This window comes from Pleurodeles waltl, chromosome 10 (genome assembly GCF_031143425.1).
Source record: "Pleurodeles waltl isolate 20211129_DDA chromosome 10, aPleWal1.hap1.20221129, whole genome shotgun sequence".
NCBI lineage: Eukaryota > Metazoa > Chordata > Amphibia > Caudata > Salamandridae > Pleurodeles > Pleurodeles waltl.
In genome coordinates this window covers 303707996-303727878 of record NC_090449.1, presented here as the reverse complement: position 1 = coordinate 303727878, position 19883 = coordinate 303707996, and the positions used below count along the sequence as shown (strand labels likewise).

At 47.0% G+C, this 19883-nt stretch overlaps 1 protein-coding gene across 4 annotated transcripts in view; it reads right to left on the bottom strand.

The window, feature by feature from the left end:
• The window catches only part of SLX4 (SLX4 structure-specific endonuclease subunit), a 391720-nt gene that overhangs the window by 320215 nt on the left and 51622 nt on the right, over positions 1-19883 (bottom strand). For all 4 annotated transcript variants that reach the window (XM_069210471.1, XM_069210473.1, XM_069210474.1 and 1 more), the window contains one exon: positions 11735-11915. In XM_069210471.1, coding sequence (XP_069066572.1) covers positions 11735-11915 — 181 coding nt within the window. The remainder of the gene's footprint in view (positions 1-11734; positions 11916-19883) is intronic.

The window sequence follows — 19883 nt, the reverse complement described above, 5'->3', positions numbered from 1 at the left end:
AACGGGCGCTGGGTTGGGAGCATGGACAAAGGTAGGGGTGGAAACAGTTGGTGGCCTCTTCCGCGATAGGGTACTGAGGACATTCACTGACCTGATGGATAGCGGATATTCACCTATTAACTAAATTGTATAGAGCGCAAGTTGAAAGTATATTAGACCCATTACAACCCCAGAGGGAAAGGTGGGAGAGGGCACTGGGCATACCTACGGGGGTCTCGAAGAACACGTGCTTAAGATACATCCAATACAATTATATACATAGGACGCTCACTGCACATCGCCTGACCCTAATATAAGGAGGAGCCCCCAAGGTGTGCCCCAAATGCGACGAATTGGACGTGGACTTCGTTCACATGGTATGGCACTGTCCCGATATTCAGAGGGGCTGGGGGGCGGTGATGATTGAATTGAAAGATCTGCTTGGGGTGGAAATTACGACGACCCCGACCGTGTGCTTACTGCGCCCGAAAACTGGACCTAACACTGGTTCTATATAGGAGATTAATTGCGCAGGGATGGAAGTCACCCAAGGGCCCCTCTTTGACTGAATGGAGATGAGATGTGATGAGATGGGCCAGGGCCGAATTAAAAGTCCTAAAGAGCGGAGAGGCACGGGGCCTTCGCCAGACACCCATCGTGCCAGAGTGGGAGGAGGTACTGATGAAATGGGAATGTATGGTGAGAGGCGAAAGAGACGCTGAGGAGGGGACGGCCTGACAGTAGATAAGGCGTGGTGTTACTGTGATGCAGAGCCGTATTGTGGGTCACAAGAAATGTAGGGAAGAGAACAGGACCGACTATGGACGCGGGGAGGGGTAACTGGAGACCAGTCTGAGATATAGGCCCTCATAGCCCTTGAACAGATCGGGATGGGAGAGTAATAAGCACCAGACAGAGAGGGCCCTGACACGCACAAATAAATAGGAGACGGAGCAAGGGACCGGGCCCCTTTCAGGGAGCGGGTACACTGAAGCATCCCGTGCTTATCAGACCTTGCATGTCATCAACGCACCATCATGTTATGTTATTATGTTGTTCAGAGTTTGACAAGACTGCTGAGTGGGGTAGTGAATGATAATATGGTATATGACAGACGTGATCACGAAGGTCTGCACCCAGAAGCACATCACTACGGACTCACAAAAGCGAGGAAATGATATGGTAACAATAGGTTGAAATATTAGACCCTGAATTGTGCTCAGGAGAAACAAACAATGTTGTCCATTGATGTGATAAGAATCAATCAATACCATACCTTTATTTGTACGTACACAATAGCAAAATGTTAATAAAAATACTTTTAAAAAAAAATGAATGTATGGATATTCCTAAACAAGCATGCAAATCTACCACTAGACAATGCCATGCAACAGAATGGAAACGTTTTGTTTGTTACCCCCAAACAAAAAACATGACCCTCTTAAAATAACAGAACAGGACATTGTACACTATTGATTACATTTAGAAAAAGCAAGTTTAGCCTACACATCTATTTGTTTACATTTAGCCGCCATGGAAAGTAGCCTTTTTAATTGCTATCACCTCCCTTAGGCATGACAGTGAGCTTCTGGCATTAACTTTAGAAGAACCTTTCTTTCAAGTTGATATTGTATTAAGAACAAATCCAAAATTCCTTCCAAAAGTAATTTCACAATTTCATATTAATCAAACAATTGAATTACCAGTTTTTTTTCCAAAACCAGAATCAGTAGCAGAAAGAGCTCTACATAACATAGATGTAAAAAGAGCTCTTATGTACTATATAGATAGAACAAAACGTTTTAGGAAAACAAAACAACTTTTTTGTGGCTTTATCCTTACCACACAAAGGACATCCTATATCTAAAACAAGTACAGCAAGATGGCTAGTCAAATGCACTCAAACTTGCTATACTAAAACTAAGGGACAAGTACCCGTACCACCTAGAGCACATTCCACTATGAAAAAAGGTGCATCTATGGCATTTTGGGGTAATATACCTATAGCAGACATTTGTAAAGCAGCAACATGGTCTACACCACATACGTGTAGTAAACATTATTGTGTAGATGTCTTTGGGAGACAACAAGCAAATGTTGGACAAGCTGTATTTACACCACTTTTCCAAACAATTGCAATGCTTGCACTCTAGCCACCACTTTATGGAGGGACTGCTTTACAGTCTATGCACAGCATGTGTATCTGCAGCTACACATGCCCTCAAACAGAAAATGTTACTTACCAGTAGACATCTGTTTGTGGCATGTAGTGCTGTAGATTCACGTGCACGTCCCCCCTCCCCGGAAGTGTGCAGATGTTGCGATTTAGTCTTATAAAATGTACAAAATGTACATATGTATATACGTTGCATGGACATCTTTTCTATCGTACTATATATTTTTTATTACTTCACTCTCCCCTTTGCGGAGAAACAATCTAACCAAGGACTCAATGCCCATGCGCAGTATTACCGAGAGGAGTCACTCGATCGCTTGACTCGAAAACTTTCTTCGAACCCAACACTAGATGACGAGCTTATGCACAGCATGTGAATCTACAGCACTACATGCCACAAACAGATGTCTACTGGTAAGTAACATTTTCCTTGTTCAGGGTGTACACTATAAAAAAACGAAACTCTTATTTGGTTTAACTGAAATATGCCTCACATACCTTAGTGGGGCTGGCCATATATACATAGTATATATGTATAGTAGTCATGACAAGGTGTCATTTCATGCTGCCTGATGGCAACGTTATTAGGGGAAGTTCGCACTATAATAAAAAAAGGAAATACCAGGGCAAACATATTTGATTCAAAAACCTACATAAGTCTCCCATAGACAAAAGTGTACATGTGTGAGTGGCAGAGGAGCATGAGACAACTTAATTCCTAAGAAGCCACAAGGGCATATCAGGAATTCCAAGAAATGCCAGGGATTTAATACCATTCATACTATGCGGCGAGAATCTCTACCTTTGTCCCAGTTCCCTGCTCTGCCCCAGCAATACCCCTCCTCTACACTGGTGCCATAAATTCTGCTTAACATATCAACAGGTATGTTTTCATTTGTCTTGCCGGATGGCTTAACCTAGGAACATCAGAGTTGCCCTTTCTGCCTATGCTTCAGCATATCAGCACATCCACAAATTTTCAATTGCTTCAGTTTACCTCTAACCTTAGCTTCTGGAGTAGTATATTATTTCAAACTGCTCAATGTCTCGTCAGGGGCAGTAAGCGCTATCTAAATACAATTTACAATGACAGTGTTTATTTCTTTGTATGACTTTGTCAAAGCATCAGCTCTGTCTTTTTTTATGTAATTCAAATTGTTTTGCTTTAGAGCACTTGAGCTGTGCACTAACACACAACCAATCAACCACAAAAAGTTATAAAAAATTTCAAACTTCAGGGATGATGTTTTTTCTGCAAGACTACCCCTGATTTGCACTAGCAATAAATAAATCATCCATGCCCAATACACTTAACACTAAGACTCAGGTAACAACATAGTTGTAGGAAGTTGGCTCTGTATATATTATTTCAAAGTAAGAAATAGAGTGCACAGAGTCCAGGGGTTCCCCTTAGAGGTAAGATAGTGGCAAAAAGAGATGATTCTAATGCTCTATTTTGTTGTAGTGTGGTCGAGCAGTAGGCTTATCAGAGGGTAGTGTTCAGCATTTGTTGTACACACACAGGTAATAAATGAGGAACACACACTCAGACTTACTCCAGGCAAATAGTTTTTTATATAGAAAAATATATTTTCTTAGTTTGTTTTAAGAACCACAGGTTCAAGATTTACAAGTAATACTTCAAATGAAAGGTATTTCACTCAGGTATTCTAGAAACTTTGAATAATCACAATCGCATGTACAGTTTTGACAAAAATGGCAATAAGCTATTTTAAAAGTGGACACAGTGCACAAATCAACAGTTCCTGGGGGAGGTAAGTAAATGTTAAGTTCACAGGTAAGTAAAACACTTCATGGTTCAAAGTTGGGTCCAAGGTAGCCCACCGTTGGGGGTTCAAGGCAACCCCAAAGTTACCACACCAGCAGCTAGGGGCCAGTCAGGTGCAGATGTCAAAGAGGTGCCCAAAACACATAGGCACAGAAAATACACCCTCAGCGGCAGAGGGGGGGCCAGGTGCAGAGTGCAAACAGGCATCAGGTGTTGTGCGGAAAGCAATGAGGAGACCGGGGGTCTCTTCAACGATGCAGGCAGGCACAGGGGGGGCTCCTCGGGGTAGCCACCACCTGGGCTAGGCAGAGGGTCGCCTGGGGGTCGCTCCTGCACTGGAGTTCAGTTCCTTCAGGTCCTGAGTGCTGCGGGTGCAGTGTTGGTTCCAGGCGTCGGGTCCCTTGTTACAGGCAGTCGCGGTCAGGGTGAGCCTCTGGATTTCCTCTGCAGGTGTCGCTGTGGGGGCTCAGGGGGGTCAACTCTGGCTACTCATGGGCTCGCAGTCGCCGGGGAGTCCTCCCTGAGGTGTTTGTTTTCCGCCGGTCGAGCTGGGGGCGTCAGGTGCAGAGTGGAAAGTCTCACGCTTCTGGCGGGAAACGTGGGGTCTTTAAAGTTGATTCTTTGTTGAGAAAGTTGCAGTTTGTTGAACAGGGCCGCTGTTCTCTGGAGCTTCTTGGTCCTTTAGATGCAGGGCAGTCCTCTGAGGCTTCAGAGGTCGCGGGTCCCTGTTGGATGCGTCACTGTTGCAGTTTTCGTCGAAGTAGGGAGACAGGCCGGTGGGGCTGGGGCCAAATCGGTTGTCGTCTCCGTCTTCACTGCAGGGCTTCAGGTCAGCAGTCCTTCTTCTTTAGGTTGCAGGAATCTATCTTGCTCGGTTCTGGGGGGCCCTAAATACTGGATTTAGGGGTGTGTTTAGGTCTGGGAGGGCAGTAGCCAATGGCTACTGTCCTTGAGGGTGGCTACACCCTCTTTGTGCCTCCTCCCTGTTGGGGGGGGGGTGGCACATCCCTAATCCTATTGGGGGAATCCTCCTTCTACAAGATGGAGGATTTTTAAAAGTAAGAGTCACCTCAGGTTAGGACACCTTAGGGGCTGTTCTGACTGGGGGGGGTGACTCCTCCCTGTTTTTCTCGTTATCTCCTCCAGCCTTGCCGCAAAAAGTGGGGGCAGTGGCCGGAGGGGCGGGCATCTCCACTAGCTGGGATGCCCTGTGGCGCTATATCAAAGGGGGTGAGCCTGCTAGGTGTTACAGTTCCTGCAGGGGGAGGTGAGAAGCACCTCCACCTAGTACAGGCTTTGTTCCTGGCCACAGAGTGACAAAGGCACTCTCCCCATGTGGCCAGCAACATGTCTGGTGTGTGGCAGGCTGGCAAAAACTAGTCAGCCCACACTGGAAGTCGTGTATGTTTTCAGGGGGCATCTCTAAGATGCCCTCTGGGTGTATTTTACAATAAAGTGCACACTGGCATCAGTGTGCATTTATTGTGCTGAGAAGTTTGATACCAAACTTCCCAGTTTTCAGTGTAGCCATTATGGTGCTGTGGAGTTCGTGTTTGACAGACTCCCAGACCATATAGTCTTATGGCTACCTTGCACTTACAATAAGATTTTGCTTAGACACTGTAGGGGTACAGTGCTCATGCACATATGCCCTCACCTGTGGTATAGTGCACCCTACCTTAGGGCTGTAAGGCCTGCTAGAGGGGTGACTTACCTATGCCACAGGCAGTGTGAGGCTGGCATGGCACTCTGAGGGGAGTGCCATGTCCACTTTGTCTTTTTCTCCCCACCAGCACACACAAGCCGTGAAGCAGTGTGTATGTGCTGAGTGAGGGGTCCCTAGGGTGGGCAAAAAGTCAGGGGGTAACCATGCCAAGGAAACATTTCCTTACAATGGTGAAACAGTTACACGTGTTTTCGCGAAGTACTCTTGCTTTTAAGATTGTGATTATCAAAAAAAAGAAAAGAAACCTTCTTTCAAAATCCCTTGTAGAAATGTTTAATGTTTATTGGCAGCCATGATTAGGTACTGGACTTGCTGTTCTTGCATTTTTTAGATTCCTGGTCACACTGTCGAACACTCTGGCTCTCAACATCAGCCCAGGCCTAACCCTTCCTCGCCTTTTCAACAGGTTTCGAGCCCTGTCACTGGATAACACTACTGTCTCTGTGTTTTCTCCTTATGTGACAAGTTTCTGCAGCATGACAGGGCAGATTGACAGCAAAGACCTCACATGCTTTCACTCTTTCCCCTTCACGTATGGAGGATTAATCACAAATTCTGTTGCATTTTGTTGTATTCAAGCCATCCCACATAGTACACTGATTACAAACCTGGAACACGGCAACCTTTCCATTCCATCAACAAAAAAGTGAAAGAAGTTTTTTTGGTGCCCATACAGAAGCTTTTCGAGCCAGCTGTATGCCATGAAACCAAAAGTTACAAACAAGCAGAACTAATCCTACATACAAAGGTCTTCCTCCTTTTGTTTCCAAAGCTAGGAATATGTACAATATGCAATAGACGACAGTGGTTCCCAAAATGTGTGCATCTGTTTGCGGCTCCACTGGCTAGTGTTCATGGCGCACTGGGGTGCCAAAGCACACCGATTAGGAACCACTACTCTAGGACCTCTGGAGCCAAATAATAAGATTGAGCTACTTGAGGTTCGGGTGCCAGAGTGTGTCCTGATTTTGTGAGAGAAGATCCAGCAGGTTGGGCAGCTTTTTGTGGGGTACTAGGGGAAGATCGAGGAGGGTGGTGAATCAGACCTGCCTGGCCCAGGTAAGAGCCACCAGGACGAGAATGAGGTATGTTTGCCAAGGCCTCCATACCACAAATTAAAGAAGTGGGAGAAGCAAAAGAGCATAGGTAAATATCCCTGCCCAGTTCTTCCATAGTGCATTGCCCATTGACTGTGGGTGCGGGAACATGGAGGCAAAGTTCGGGCATTTTACTTTTTTGGCAGTGGTGATGAGGTCTACATCAGAAATCTCTTAACGATTGAAGTACAGGAGTAAGACTTTATCACTTGTGGGCACCTTGCAGCATCCTGCTGATCTGCAAAATCATTGTCCTTTCGTGCTAGGTACTCCACCAGTAGTTATATGTTGCGACGGATTTCCCACCGCCAACTGCCCTGCGCTAGTGTGGACAACTGTAGAGCGCAAGTGCCACCCTGTTTCTCTAGGCAGAACATGACAGTCATGTTATCTGTGAGAACGAGGACTACTTTGTGCTGGATGTGAGGGAGGAATGTCTTAAGGGCTAGCTGGGTCACCAGGAAATCTAGGTAGTAAATGTGGTCACCCTGCTGATAAAGTGCCCGTGGTCAAGTCCTATAAGTGCATTCCCCCACACCGAGTAAGGGAGGCATCCATTGTGATGGTCACTTGTGGCACAGTGACTAGAAAGTGCTGGTCTTGCAACAGGTTGTTGCCATTCCACTTCTGCAGAAAGCAATGAGTGCGGTCCCAGATCAACACTAGATCCTTCCAGTGACCCTCTGCGTGTGACCACTGTCTCACTAGGCCCTCCTGCAACAGGCACATGTGGAAATTGGCATGTGGAACTGTAACAATACAAGAAGACCTTATGTTGAGGAGGCATGTGACTTTCCTGAGTGTTTTGCCTGATGATTGGGAAAGCTTGGACCTTTGAAGGGCTAGGGAATGCACTGACAAATTCTGTTGCTTGGGAAAGCTTGGACCTTTGCAGGGCTAGGGAATGCCTGTGACAGAGTTGAGTATTTCCCCCAAGAAGGGCTGGAGGAGAGGCATCACGGTATTGATGGTAAAACTTAAGACCATTTAAGAGGTCTATGGGACTAGTGAATGAGCTAAGCACTGCTGTTTTGGTGAGCTCTTGATCAGCCAGTCGTCTATTAAAGGAAAGTTGTGGAGGCTGTTCCTCCTGAGAAAGGCGGCTACCATGGCAAGACACTTTGTGAACACCCTGGGAGCTGTGGTTAACCTGAAAGGCAGCACCTTAAATTGATAATGGTGGTCACTTACCACAAACCAGAACCTGCCATGTGGAGGGTGGATCAGGATGTGTAAGTGGGCGTCCTTCAGGCCAAGGGCGGTCATGAAGTCGCCTTGTTGTAGTAGAGGAATGCCATCCAGGAAGTGCTCTGACAAAATGCATTTGTTGAGGGGCCTGAGGTCGAGAATGGCCCGAGAGACCGGTCTTCTTGGGAATAAAGAAAGTATGCAGAGCATATTCCCTTGCTTACACCTCCTCTTGAAGGTGGTACTTGTGTTTTTGGGGGGAAGTTGTGCTTGTAGGGGTGGGATGTTTGGTGGAACTTGCATGAGCTCTAGCCAATACCCCTAGTTTATGATGTCGAGAACCACTGGTCAGAGGTGATTTCCACCCACTGGGATAGAAACCCCTGTGGTCGTCCCCCTACAGGTGTTCTGTGGTCGTAAGGGAGAGTAAGTGAGTCACTGCTTTGCAGGGGCAGCCCAATTGGTGGCTGTGCTGCTGTCATGGTCTCTAGAGTTGTTATTTTCATGTAACCCCCCCCCTCTGTAGTCGCACCAAGAAGGGGTCTGCTCCTGTTGCTGTCTGGGGAAAGAGGTTGATACCTTGGGTGGTGATTCTATCACCTTAGTACCGAGACCAGCGAAAGAAGCCACGAGTGAAGGATGTTTTTAGTGAGCCCATGGCCTATGTAGTATTAGTGTTCTTCTTTATCTTTTTAGAATCTTATCAACAAGCAGTCCAATGAGTGCCCCACATCGAAGTGCAGGTTGAGAAGATGCTGCTGAAGCCGGAAACATGAATCCAGACATGTTGGCAAATGAGGACACTCACATTTTTTCCACAGGCAGAGGTGTCAACAGCATTAGGGTGTACCGAGCATTGGTGTTGGAGACTACCTTGCCCTCTGCCACAAGTTTGTAGGATGGGTCCTCAGAGGAGGAGGAAGGAGGTATTCTGGGTGACAGGAGGAAGGGGGCATCCTGAGTGACAAGTGTTTTGGCAACAGAGGAGGCCAATGGCCTTGAGGCACCAAAGTAGTTTTTGGCTTTGAGTGCTTAGAGTCCGAAGATGGCTTTAAGGGCATTTACGACACGGGCACCGACAAGGTGGTCAAAGCCAAACGACGTGCCTTTTTTGCAGGTTTCTGCACCAAGAACTGGGAGGGCGCCGGGTCCAGAGCAGCGTGCCGGTGCTGACCATGACCCTCTTTGAATGGCAGAAGTCTCCTGGTGGGCTTCTGGGGAGTTACATCGATTACTTACCAGTCGTCAACCTGAAGCTGGGTGAAACACATCTGAACCAGGCGGCAGAAAAATAAAAATGATCTAACAATGGAGCAGAAGCCCATGCGCATTAACAGCAATAGGGGAGTCACTGAGCCTCATGACTGGAAGACTGGCGAGGAAATTCAGAAATCCCCTCATTTTACGTGTTTGGGGATTCCATTCGATAAAGATCACAATTGGAGGTTTTTAATTAAAGTAGGGACATTACAATTACAGTGCTCTATTTATGCCATTTTTAGATTTTCGAAGTAGGTGGGCCACGCGCTGTTGAGAGAAATCAAAGTAGATGTGTCTCGGTGGCTGCATTTGGGGCGTGGGGTTGGGGTTGCGTGGACAGCAACATTCTTCAGATCCTTGAAAATAAGCTTCTGAGGAGGCTGCTGGCATTCCCACAGTCCATCCCTGGTGCTTTTTGCTATGAAGAGGTTGGGCTTTTCTACCCGAGAGGCTACATTGGGCTTCAGCCCTTGTTGTTGTGGCATAGGATACGGACCAATCCAGTGGCGCAGCTGTGTCGAACTACAATCAGGGATTGCATGTCTCTTGACAGGAACCAAGAAATTCCTTGGCTTAAGTATATTAAGACTAGTTTTGAAAAACTGGGCTTCCCCTCTTTTTATTCTGATCCTGACAGATTAGTTTCTATCTTGGCTTAACGGATCGAAGTACTTTTTAAGCAATGTTATGGTGGTAGTTGTCCTGCCCCAATTAGTGGAAGTACTGTTAGTAACCCCCATGACCTTTCCTTGCACCCAGCACTTTACTAGCATATTATTTGTAATGAAAGACACACATTTTTACTGACTCGGTTTAGACTGGAATACTTCTTCCAAGAAAAAACAGCTTACACGCGTCCAAGCCTAACACTTGATGGCAGGAGTATGCATAGCATATGTATGTCCAGCTACACATGCCAAGAACAATGTTTGTATGTTGGGTGGAATTGAGAGAAGTATTTGCACTGGTTTACTAAAACAATATAGCAGAACTGTGAAATTATAATATCAGAGGCAATTTCTGACTATGTTGATATGAATGCTGAAATATCCCAGATGTATCTTCAAAAGTTGGTGCGGTACAGTTAATAAGTAGTGAAACACATCAAACAAAGTTGAAGACTGTAAAACAAAAACAAAAATAGACAATTAGCCCTTGCAGTTTTCGGACGAAGGTAATTCGTGAAGAAAGTGGAGTGGGGAGAGAGTCTGCTTTTGACGAATGAGGGATGAAGACGCTTCAGACCATATTGGGATACAATTGTATCAATCCATACAGAGTGAACACACACCAAGGAATGCATCCACTTTAGCCACCTTCTTTAGTTATTGCACTGCTAAAAAGTTATATCACAATGTCTAAGCTGTATAATGCCTCTCCTGTCCTGTATGGCTGCATATCAGCTGTTCTGTGTCAGAAGATTTTGGACAAAGAGCTCATAAGTCAATAAACAGATTTGTGGGAATTAAGGCCTTGAGGCCACATGTACGAGGCATTTTTCACGTCGTAAATGGCGAATCAGGCCGTTTGCGATGTGCAAAATGCAATTTGGGAAGTACAGACCCATTTTTGCGATTCGGCAATCAATTTACCGAATCGCAAAAAGGGTTTGCGAATCGCAATTAGGAAGGGGTGTTCTCTTCCTAATTGCGAGTTGCAGTCCCACGAATGATTGTTTTGTGACCGCGAATGCAGTCGCAAAACGATCGCAGTTAGCACCAGTTTCAAACTGGTGCTAACCCATTCGCAAACGGGAAGGGGTCATGGGACCCCTCCTCTGTGAATGGCAGCAAAAACATTTTTTCAGAGCAGGCAGTGGTCCGATGGAAAACTTTTCATTTTTTTGTTTTTGAAATGCATCTCGTTTTCCTTTAAGGAAAACAGGCTGCATTATTTTTTTTTTTAATCGCTTTATTTAAAAGCAGTCACAGACATGGTGGTCTGCTGTCTCCAGCAGGCCACAATCCCTGTGAGGGCCGACATTCCCAAAGGGGTCGCAAATTGCAACCTACCTCATGTATATTCATGAGTTAGGTCATTTGCGACCCCCTTGCGAATCGCTAACAGTGTCACTGACACTGTTGTACATAAGGTTTTGCGACTCGCAAATTTCAGGTTGCTCTGAATCGAAATTTGCGAGTCGCAAGACCTATATTTCATACATGTGGCCGTTGGGCCCTTATAGGCTGAACACTAAACCCGAATAACGATTATTTGCTTATGTTCCACAGGTGAATAAAATGCACAATAAAGCAGATCAGAGGAGTTATCTCTTTCCAGGCAGACCCAGAAAAAGGACACAGTTTAGGAATAGTGCAGGAGAAACAGAGCAACATAAATAACTGTGTGAAAGAACTTCTGTTAACATTATTGTTCATTAACACCGAATTTCACAAAACAATATTGTTGCCTAGGTGTGGTCGAGGCAAACCTGTGCTAATATACGGTAAGCAAAACATTTAAAGATGACTTCTAACTAAAACAACAAATCCCTCCAATATTACTTTTACTCCACTGACCTGTTCATATGTTGTTGGCGCAAAGTAGAATTCATTGCGGACAGGTCTTTGTGGCAGAGCTGACAGAAATAAAAACCCTCTTCCTCCAGACTCTTCACTTTGTTCTGGCTAGCAGTGTCTCGCTGGAGAGCTAATGCCAGAGCTTTGTCATTCTCCACCTCAGAAAGGGTAATATTACTGTCTGGTGAGGGAAATTAAAAAAAATAAAAAATAATGTATTGATATATATTTTCTTTTTTTTACAACAAACAATTGTCAAGTAGACTTTCTGGCACAGTTGTTCAACAAGTCAGCCAAGTTGATCTACAGAGAAATAAGTGGTTGAAAAAACGTAATTCCTACACATACTTTTGAATAGGCAATAACTCTATATGGAGCAAGGCAATCTCCCAATATTCATAACCTCAGACTAATTTTCAGCTGCCAGATTCAACGCTGAAAACACATATTTTAAAAATTTGTGACATTTACTCGTGTTTTTATATAATGTTTTTGCCTGATTATCATTTGTTTAACCTGCTGACGGGAATCACAATTTGTGCAGTTAGTGCTATTTGTTGGTAATCTGTTTTTGTGGTTCAAGTCTTTTTCTTTGTTCTTTTCCCTTCGGGACAAGTGAGACAGTTTTATCATGCCACTACGGTACGTACACTGCTCTACCAATGTGAGATTGAAAAGGTGAGAATAGACAGTTAGGTTTTTCTATTGGTCTCTGGTCCACTGTCCAGACATGGGCGGTCCTTCTAGTGAGTACTTTAGCTGCAGATGACTTAGCTTCAGGTACCAAGGTGGTTAAATGTAACAAATGTGGTTTCCTGCTCCACTGAATCGGTCCATGGAGGGTTACAATGCTTATGAGATGAACAGATTCACCATGTACTTGGGTAGTTTGAAATCTCTATTGGGTGAAATTTAAATTATGCAGGCATAATTTGGGGAATTTCATGTTACGTCTAATAGACATAGGGGGTCATTCTGACCCCGGCGGTCTCAGACCGCCGGGGCCAGGGTCGGCGGGAGCACCGCCGACAGACCGGCGGTGCCCCGCAGGGCATTCTGACCGCGGCGCTTTGGCTGCGGTCAGTGCAGGAAAACCGGCGGTCTCCCGCCGGTTTTCCGCTGCCCGTCAGAATCCTCCAAGGCGGCGCAGCATGCTGCGCCGCCTTGGGGATTCTGACACCCCCTACCGCCATCCTGTTCCTGGCGGTTCGCCCGCCAGGAACAGGATGGCGGTAGGGGGTGTCGCGGGGCCCCTGGGGGCCCCTGCAGTGCCCATGCCAAAGGCATGGGCACTGCAGGGGCCCCCGTAAGAGGGCCCAGCTTGTATTTCACTGTCTGCATAGCAGACAGTGAAATACGCGACGGGTGCTACCTTCCCACTCCGCCGGCTCGATTACGAGCCGGCTTCATGGTGGGAAGGTCGTTTTCCCCTGGGCTGGCGGGCGGCCTTTTGAAGGCCGCCCGCCAGCCCAGGGGAAAACTCAAAATACCCGCCGCGGTCTTCCGACCGCGGTACGGTATTTTGGCGGCTCCCGCCGGGCGCGCAGTGACCGCGCCCGGCGGGAGTCAGAATGACCCCCATAATTTCCAAAATTACGTCATTACACCACTTTATGTAATTATGTGCATTACTAGTAAAAATGTATCCCGAAAGTGCAATTTTTCATTAAACCAAATGACCACAAAGACACAGGAACAACAGAAAGCGAACGGAATTTGTTTGCAGAGCTTTCATGCTTTTGCACTGTTTTTTTTGTTGAGTGACATGTTAAAATATAATGCAAAATGACAGATTTGCTCGTCGTGTAACTACGCACAATTTTGCATAAAAATAGGAAAGCTAATTACCAGAATTTCGCAAATCCTTACTTTAAAAAAAAATAAAAATAAATAAAATGTAACAGAAACGATGTAGCAGTGTGGATTTTTTTTTTTTTTTTTACAACAGTCCATGCATGCTAATGATAATTAGCAAAGAGACTTTTATCCCAATGGGGCGCTTGATCAGGTAATTTGTTTGTATTTCAGAGGCGGTCGGGTGTGGCCATGCAAGATTGCTGCCATGACATGTTCCTGGGCGTCTCTGCAGTGGCCCTGCAGAACCCTGCTTAATCCTACTGTTGCCCAGTCCCTGGTGGCTCAGAACATGAAGGGCTGATCCCAACATCCCAGCCAGCTATGCAGAGGGGAGGATCCCCTGGGTCAGTGCAGCATTGGGACGCACTTCGGCCTGAGGGGGTATTGGACCTTCGGGTGCTAGACAGAGCTCCTACCAGAGTTCTCGGGCTGTGAAGAGTACGGTGGCCGAGACCGGTTGGGTGCTTGCTGCCGGTCGGGTCGGCACCTGCCTACTGCTTCATTTGGAAGCACCCCGATCAGATACAGCTGAAGTACCCTCTTTATTCCTCCTCCTCCCCCAGGTGTTAATTGAGTGCCATCTGCGCTCTGTGATACATCGCAGTGCATGGAGGTCACGGACTCGGCATCTGGGACAGCGTTTTCAGGAGGCAGTGTTGCTGGTGCTGGCCAATGCCTGCCCAGATGGGGGTCTCCCGATACAGGCCCCTCCAGCAGCAATTCATTATGGGCCCTTGTGCCTTCCTGTACAGCGGGCCTTGACAGTCACTGTACAGCAATGAGAACTGCCGCTGAGGGGAAACTGATGCGGCTTAGACTTGTATCATCTAAACAAGACTGATGCCTGCTTGGAGGCGAGCTCAGAGGCCATGAGTGCTGTCTGGGTCTCTAGGCTGCCAGGGGGCCCTTCTTTTTCAATTCATGGTACCGGAGAGCAACTTTTGATGCCTGCTGCGATCTGAAGCAACATCCGGTGAGTGCCATTGTTGCCTGCTGGTGCGCTGCCATTACTGCCTTGCCCTCGCTCGCTAAGACTTGTGGCTGGCATTTAGGGTGCCTGCGCACAGGTGGTGATCCCTTCTGATTCGTGAGGGCCTGTTATACCTGTGTGGGTGTCAGAAGCCTTGGTAGTATGAGATAATGAACATAGGTGCAGACAGCTATTTTTATTTAACTCTTTATTGAAACAAAGCTCAGTGTACAATGCATTTAGCAGACACTGCAGAATATGCTCATTATAGCCATAGTTCTTGTTTTCATCGCACATACTACAGTGTGAAACTTCAGAGTTACATAAGACAGTTGGACAAGCATCCTGGACACTTTTGCACCCATCCTCCTCTTCTCCTACCCACTTTAGGTCCTCCCTACCCCTCTTCTTCTGTTAATCTTCAGAGTCTCTATATGTCGACCATTGCGACCATACTTTCTCATATTTTCTGGGACAGTCACGACTCTGATATACCACCCTCTCAGCCTGTTGGCACTAGTCCAGCTCTCTCTTTAATTCGGGAACCCCAGGTGTCCCGACCGCTCACCACAAGCGTGCATGTTCCGCTTCGCAACTCCCACCGCCATATTTAACCAAATTTTCAGGTGTTTGGGCCATATATCTTCCCCTGTGATATGCAGCAGGAGCCATCTGGGTTCTAACGGGATTTGTAAACATAATTTGTGTAATCTCCCTCCAGAACTCCTGTAGCCTCGGACACTCCCATATAATATCAAAAAACGATCCTGTCATACCACAGCCCCTGACACAAAGATCAGTTGCGCTCCTCCCCAGCTTGTGTAAGAGGGATCTTGAGCAATATGCCCTGTGTAGGATTCTTAATTGTATTAACCTGAAGAACGAGTTACTTACCTTCGGTAACGACTTTTCTGGTGGATACATTAGCTACCTGTGGATTCCTCACCTACTGAATACTCCCCTTGCGCCAGCATTCAACGGAATTCTTCTTCCTAGCTTCTGCACGTCGACGAGGACGTCACAATTGCCCACGCGACGCCGTCTGACGTCATACAGGCAATAAGAGGTCCTCGCCGACGTCAGTACCAACATTATTTTACATGCCTGAGACGAATAGGCCATTGAAACAATCAATCAGATAACGATATTTAATAACATCAAAAAATAAAAACATAATTCCAAAATCTCAAAAATATATATATATATATATTTTTTTAAATAAATAAATACATAAATATATACAATATATCTGCAAGCCCTCAAATACCAAGAGAAGCACACCCAAGGATAACTTGGTTAGACCAGACATGCAACGGGGAGGCGGGTGGGACCGTGAGGAATCCACAGGTAGCTAATGTATCCACCAGAAAAGTCGTTACCGAAGGTAAGTAACTCGTTCTTCTGATGGATACAACTACCTGTGGATTCCTCACCTATTGAATAGAGTCCCCAAGCAGTACCGCACTCGGTGGAGGGTGCCTGAATGGTCAAACCAAGAAATCTTGCAGCACTGACCGTGCAAAATGGCCATCCCTCCTAACCTCCGAATCCAAGCAGTAATGCTTCGCAAAAGTGTGGAGGGATGACCAAGTCGCGGCCTTGCAGATGTCGACCACAGGAACACCCCTAGCCAAGGCCGAAGAGGCCGACTTACCTCTGGTGGAATGAGCTCTTATTCCATCAGGGGGTTATTTCTTTGCTAGAGAGTAACACAGTTTAATGCAAAGAATGACCCACCTGGAGAGTGTTCTCTTGTGGACTGCCCTTCCTCTTCTCTTTCCCACGTACCCGATGAAGAGCTGATCCTCCAACCTAAAATCCTTTGTTCTGTCCAAGTAGAAGCTCAGCGCTCTCCTCGGGTCTAAGCGGTGCAGTCTTTCTTCCGCTTTCGAAGGATGAGGTGGAGGATAAAACGAGGAAAGAGTAATTGTCTGGGCCATATGAAAGGGTGAAACAACCTTTGGCAGGAAAGCAGCCTTGGTCCTCAACACCACCTTATCCCCATAAAAAGATGTGTACGGGGGTTTAACAGATAGAGCCTGCAGCTCACTCACTCTTCTTGCTGAAGTAATTGCAACAAGGAAAACAGTCTTCAGAACCAATAACCTTAAAGGGCAAGAATGCATTGGCTCAAACGGCGAGCCCATAAGAAAAGTGAAGACTAGGTTTAGATCCCACTGGGGCATAATGAAAGGAGTGGGAGGAAATTTATTAATGAGACCTTTTAAAAATCTTAGTACTATAGGAGATTTAAATAAAGAAGGCTGGTCTGGAAGGCATAGAAAGGCTGACAGGGACGATAAATATCCCTTGACTGTAGCCACTGCACAACCCCTCTGTGCCAGGGACAACGCAAAAGACAAGATATCCGATAAGTGGGCACGTAAGGGATCAATTTGTTTCTCTCCACACCGAATCCCAAATTTAGCCCACCTGTTAGCGTAGATAGATTTAGTGGAGTGTCGCCTGGCCGATAAAATAACATCCACTACCTCAGGTGGGAAAGAAAAGGAACTCAGGTTGCCTCGTTCAATCTCCAGGCATGAAGGTGCAGGCTCTGGAGGTGGGGGTGTAAATCCTGCCCCTGCGACTGCGAGAGGAGGTCTGCCCTGAGAGGGAGACGGAGCGGGAGGCACAGAGAGAGTTGGAGAAGATCCGAATACCATACCCTTCTTGGCCAATCCGGAGCTATTAAGATGACTTGGGCCCGGTCTTGGAGAATTTTCCTCAAAACTCGAGGAATCAAAGGTATGGGGGGAAACGCGTAAAGCAACTGGTCGCGCCAGGTCATCTGAAACGCGTCCCCCAAAGCTCCTTGTACCGGATACTGGAGGCTGCAGAACAACGGGCAGTGCGAGTTCTCCCGAGTGGCAAAAAGATCTATCCGAGGGACCCCCCACATCTGGAAGATTTGACGGACTAGATCCGGATGGAGACGCCACTCGTGATCGGTCGAGAAATGCCGACTGAGACTGTCCGCGCGCACGTTCAAGACTCCGGCCAGATGGTTTGCTACCAAGCAAATCCGATGGTCCCTTGCCTAGGACCATAGCCGCAGAGCTTCTCTGCAGAGAAGGTACGACCCTACTCCTCCCTGTTTGTTTACATACCACATCGCAGTAGTATTGTCCGTCAGGACCTGAACCGACTGACCGCGAAGGGAAGGGAGGAAGGCCTTGAGAGCCAGACGTATTGCCCGCAACTCCAACAGATTTATAAGAAAAATCTGTTCCACTGGAGACCAATGACCTTTGACCTCCAGGTCCCCCAGATGAGCTCCCCACCCTAGAGTGGAAGCATCCGTTATTACTGTGGTCACCGGCGGAGGTTGCGAGAACGGCCTTCCTTGGGAAAGATTGCCATCCGCAATCCACCATTTTAAATCCGCAGCAGCGTCCCTGGAGATCTTTACCGATCCTTTGAGATCCCCTTTGTGTTGAGACCACTGCTTCCGGAGGCACCACTGAAGAGTCCTCATGTGCCAGCGAGCATGAGTGACCAACAGAATGCAAGAAGTGAACAGACCGAGCAGACGTAGGACCTTGAGGACTGGAACGACCGCTCCACTTTGAAACATTGGAACCAATGCCTGAATGTCCTGAATCCGCTGAGGCGGAGGAAAGGCACAATTCAATGTTGTATCCAGAGCTGCCCCTATGAACAGTAGGCACTGAGAGGGCTCTAGGTGAGATTTGGGCACATTCACTGAAAAACCCAGGTCGAACAACAACTGGGTTGTCGACTGTAGGTGATGCAACACGACCCCCAGAGACTTGGCTTTGATCAACCAGTCGTCCAGGTAAGGAAATACTGCTATCCCCTTCTTTCTGAGCTCTGCCGCAACCACTGACATCACCTTTGTGAAGACTCGAGGTGCTGAAGTAAGACCAAACGGGAGGACCGCAAACTGATAGCGCTGCGACCCCACCACAAACCGGAGATACTTCCTGCGCGACTTGAGTATCGGGATATGAAAGTAAGCATCCTGCAAGTCGACAGACACCACCCAATCTCCATCGTTCAGCGCCAAAAGCACCTGAGCTAGGGTCAGCATCTTGAACTTTTCCTGTTTGAGAAACCAATTCAATATCCTCAGGTCCAGGATTGGCCTCAACCGACCATCCTTCTTGGGGATCAGGAAGTATCTTGATTAACAACCCTGACCCCTCTCCTGCTCTGGAACCAACTCCACCGCACCCTTTGAAAGGAGGACTTGAACCTCCTGTTCTAGTAACAGGAGATGCTCTTCTGAACAGTAGGATGGGCGGGGTGGGATGGAGGGAGGAAACTCCTGAAAGGGAAGGGCATAGCCATTCCCCACAATGCTGGTGACCCAGGAGTCTGATGTTATAACCTCCCACTTGTGGAGAAAGTTCAATAACCTCCCCCCTACAGGAGTGTTATGAGAAGGAATTGGTGGAAGACTAAGGCTGCTTCCCATGCTGTAGCCCTCCAGAGGAAGAGGAAGAGGCAGAGTGCTGCTGGGCGGCTCCCCTGGTTCGGACCCTACCCCTCCCCCTGTATGATCTGTAGGAGAGAGCAGAGGCGGGCTGTTGCTGAAATCTGCCTCGAAAGGAGGAGGAGGAACGATGACCAAACCCCCTAAACCTTCTGAAAATTCTGGATGAAACAGAAGAGGAGGCCTGCAAACCTAAAGACTTCGCTGTGGCCCTACTCTCCTTAAACTTCTCTAGGGCAGAGTCCGCCTTGGAGCCAAAAAGTTTATCCCCATTGAATGGAAGGTCCAACAGGGTTGACTGTGCATCAGACGAGAAACCAGAGCTACGAAGCCAGTCTTGCCTCCTTGTAGCAACAGCAGTACCCATAGCCCTGGCTACAGAGTCAGTCATATCCAGTCCAGATCCTATTACTTGGGTTGCCGCTGCTTGAGCATCAGAAACTAGGCTCATCACCTCTTGAGGCACCTCAGTATGGGACAACTTAATTTCATCCATCAGGGCGTAAATGTATCTTCCCAAAATACATGTAGCATTAGTAGATTTTAAAGCCATGTTACATGACGAAAGAGCCTTTTTAGAAGAATGGTCCATCTTCTTCGAGTCTCTGTCTGAAGGCACACCTAGAAATGAACCTGGGGCAGACCGGGATGAACATGAAGCCTGAACCACCAGGCTCTCAGGGGTTGGGTGCCTGGACAGAAAGCCTGGGTCAGCAGGAGCCACTCGATATATTCGAGCCACCGATCTATTCACTGCCGAAGATGACACCAGCTTCTTCCATATTTCCAGGATTGGGATCTAACAGAGCCTCATTAAAAGGCAGAAATGGCTCTGCAGCAGTTGAAGCAGGATGCAAAACTTC